The sequence below is a fragment of the Penaeus monodon genome, chromosome 33 (genome assembly GCF_015228065.2).
Source record: "Penaeus monodon isolate SGIC_2016 chromosome 33, NSTDA_Pmon_1, whole genome shotgun sequence".
Classification (NCBI taxonomy): domain Eukaryota; kingdom Metazoa; phylum Arthropoda; class Malacostraca; order Decapoda; family Penaeidae; genus Penaeus; species Penaeus monodon.
In genome coordinates, this window is record NC_051418.1 from 7,504,963 (window position 1) to 7,507,987 (window position 3,025).

Genomic DNA, 3,025 nt, shown 5'->3' on the forward strand with positions numbered 1-3,025 from the left:
CAGTCCTAAGATATTTCTTTTTTTTACCAGGTACTGTTGGCTGATTACCAGAATAAGATTTGCATTATGGCCCAGGAGGAAAATGCAATGGGACGACTCTTGAAGGAATATGGAAAGCAAGACAGGAGCAGAGCTGGGAAGATGATGACAGCTGTGGGCAAGAGCCTGAGCTACACAGCACAGCAGCGAGTTGCCCTGAGGAACCCTCTAGTAAGATTATTTCAGGAGGTTGACACATTCCACACCCGAGCTGTAGAAGACACACTAATCACAGTCACCGAGATGGAAAAGATCCGCACTGAGTACCGTGGAGCACTGATGTGGATGAAGGACATCTCTCAAAATTTCAACCCAGACCAGTACCATCAGTTAGAGAAATTCAGAGAAGTTCAAGCTACTGTCAAGCAGAAGAAGGCAAAGTTTGACCGACTCAAACTAAAAAGTCTACAGAAGGTTGATCTCTTAGCTGCCTCTAGATGTAACATGTTTTCTCATGCCCTCATTGTTTACCAGAATAATCTTATCACCTTTTCTGACAAAACTTCGAAGACCCTGAACAATGTAGCAAACAACTTCAAGGGTTATCAGCCATATGACTTTCAGGTGATCAAGGAGCTTGCAGAACCTCCACGAAGACTGGAAGATGATGCTAAGGAAGAGGAGGAGAATTATAAACTGGATGAAGATGATAACACCTTCTTTAATGCAGAATATCATGATGAACCAGACAAGAAGAAGCAGCAAAATAGAGAGAAACAAGGAAATAGAAGAACTAGCAAAAAGGTCAATGGTGAAAAGAAATCTGACAGTCTGTTGAATCTCTTTGACTGTGCCGATGGAGAAAAAAGTGAGGAGCTTGTGTCCCTTGGCCAAGTAGACAGAGAAGCTCCTCTGAGCTCAAAGGACAGGGAATCTGATTCCTCCACTTCACAAATTATGGACTTCCTCACAAATAATCCAGAAGTGCCTGATACAGAGAAGGATACACAACAGATGTTGAAAGAACTGTTCGACAGCCCAGTCCACCAATCACTTCCTGTCTTTGGTAGCACAGAAGTAGCCTCTGGTGCTGCCATAACTCCCACCAAGTCAAATGATGAGGGTGGTCTTCTCCAAGGTTTAAATGGTCTGGAGAGTGACCCTTTCAGTTTACTTCAGAATCAGTCGAATCAGCAGATGCAAAATATGTTCCTCCCATCACAGCTGCTTGACTTTGGCATGCAGAGTTGGCAGCAAAGCACAGGTCATAATGTACCCAGCCAACCTGGAGCTGCACAAGCTAGTGTAAGCAACACTAAAGGTTCATCTCCAGCCAACTCCTTGTCACAATCCAGACATACTGCAGGTGGAGCTCTTTCCGCTCCTTCCTCCAATACAGCGCAGAAGCAGGAAGCCAACAAGTTAGATTGGTATAAGGTGTTTCAGGATATTGACCCACTTGCTGACCCTGCAAATGCAATCTTCAGCCAAGCGACTCATGATGACAAGAAATGCTAGTTCTTTGAGTTATTTTATAGAATATAATTATTTTCACTTACTAAGAAGAGGATTTATTCACACGTAATCAACTTAGAATTTGCCATTTGGATTTATCAAAATTACTTATTCTATATTTGAGTGACTGAGAGATATTATTCTGAATTATATTTTCATTCCATGTGGAAATGCTGCTCTTGTAGGTAGATATAAGAAAGTCCATAAAACTGTTCTGATAAACTGATAGTATCAGAGAACAGTTCCTGTTGGCATATATTTCCTAATATGGTATGTTCATATTTTAAGGCTTCCAGGTATGATTTGTAGTCTGGTGCAATGATAATTTCCCCCCACTAGTCCTTTTAACCAAAACATAATTGGTCAGCTTTCTAGTCATTTACAGTATACACAGTATAAATGTATTACCTATCTGAAGTTATTGCAAATGGAAGATTTTGATAGACAATGCTGGGGATATAACAGTACTTTTGATGGAATTAGTACCTGGTAGTATGTAATATTTTTACCTTGAGGCCGGTATGACTTTATTTGTTCATAATTATTTTTTCATGGTGGAAGAAAAATTATGTTGTTGCATTTAGCATTTCTTTAAACAGTTTAACATTATCTACTATTTTTATTTTATTGCAGGTTCCTTTACCAAGCTTTTTTCAGTCATACCATTTGTTATGTATGCTTATAGGTGTCCTCAATAAATATGTGTTTTAACATGAAGATGTGGGTCTTATATAAAAGAATATAAGTTATGTAGATTGGCTTATTTAGAAGCTCTCATAGTCATCTTGCATTTGCCTACCAGTTGATTTTGCTACAAAGACAATAGATTTGTTATGCTGATAGTGTCTTCCTTATTCTGATTCTGCTTATATTCATAAAATCACAGTGACAGTTTTTAGATTTGGAAGGTGACTGTCTTTAGAAGTACCAGTTCCTCACAGTAAATTAATCACTATGTTTATAGACTTGAATCACATTTTTTTAACTCCACCAGTTTGGCCTCTGCAAACCCTCAGAACTTGTGTAATGGTTCATATACTGATGTGGCTGCTGTGTTCATGTTTTGTGATCTGAATCAGATATCATGGTGAGAGGGTAATTGGAGAAAGGAAATGTATTATGATGCTTTGCTTTCTTTGCCTGTGCTAATGTAAAGTTATCACACATGTTCTCAAACTGAGTATACCAACATTTATAACCAAATGATAGACTTTTCTAAACATATTCATTTCTTATTCACAAAAGAGAAAGCTTTGTTGCTACATCTGCAGCTTGACCCTTTGGTGCAATATTCCATTTCTTAGTGCTACCTTGAGTTGTGTAGCATTTCAGACAAAATAAGGCTTTTGTGAGAATTAGTTGCCTTTTATTTTTTCATAATCTATGTTTGATTTGAAGTAATTTACTGAGGGTAAATGAATTTTATGGAAATATTTTTAGGTTGTTGTATGCTAGATTTTAAGGTCAATGTGTTGTAACTATGAAAGGTGGTTATATAGACTTAGGGAAGAGTGAATTTTGGCAAGGAGAG

The 3,025-nt window shown here is 38.0% G+C and overlaps 1 protein-coding gene across 1 annotated transcript in view; it reads left to right on the forward strand.

Annotated features, from left to right (window-relative positions):
- The window catches only part of LOC119593972 (islet cell autoantigen 1-like), a gene marked incomplete in the record, with an annotated part of 7,850 nt that overhangs the window by 3,470 nt on the left and 1,355 nt on the right, over positions 1-3,025 (forward strand). The window contains 1 exon segment of the mRNA XM_037942993.1: positions 31-3,024. Coding sequence (XP_037798921.1) covers positions 31-1,497 — 1,467 coding nt within the window.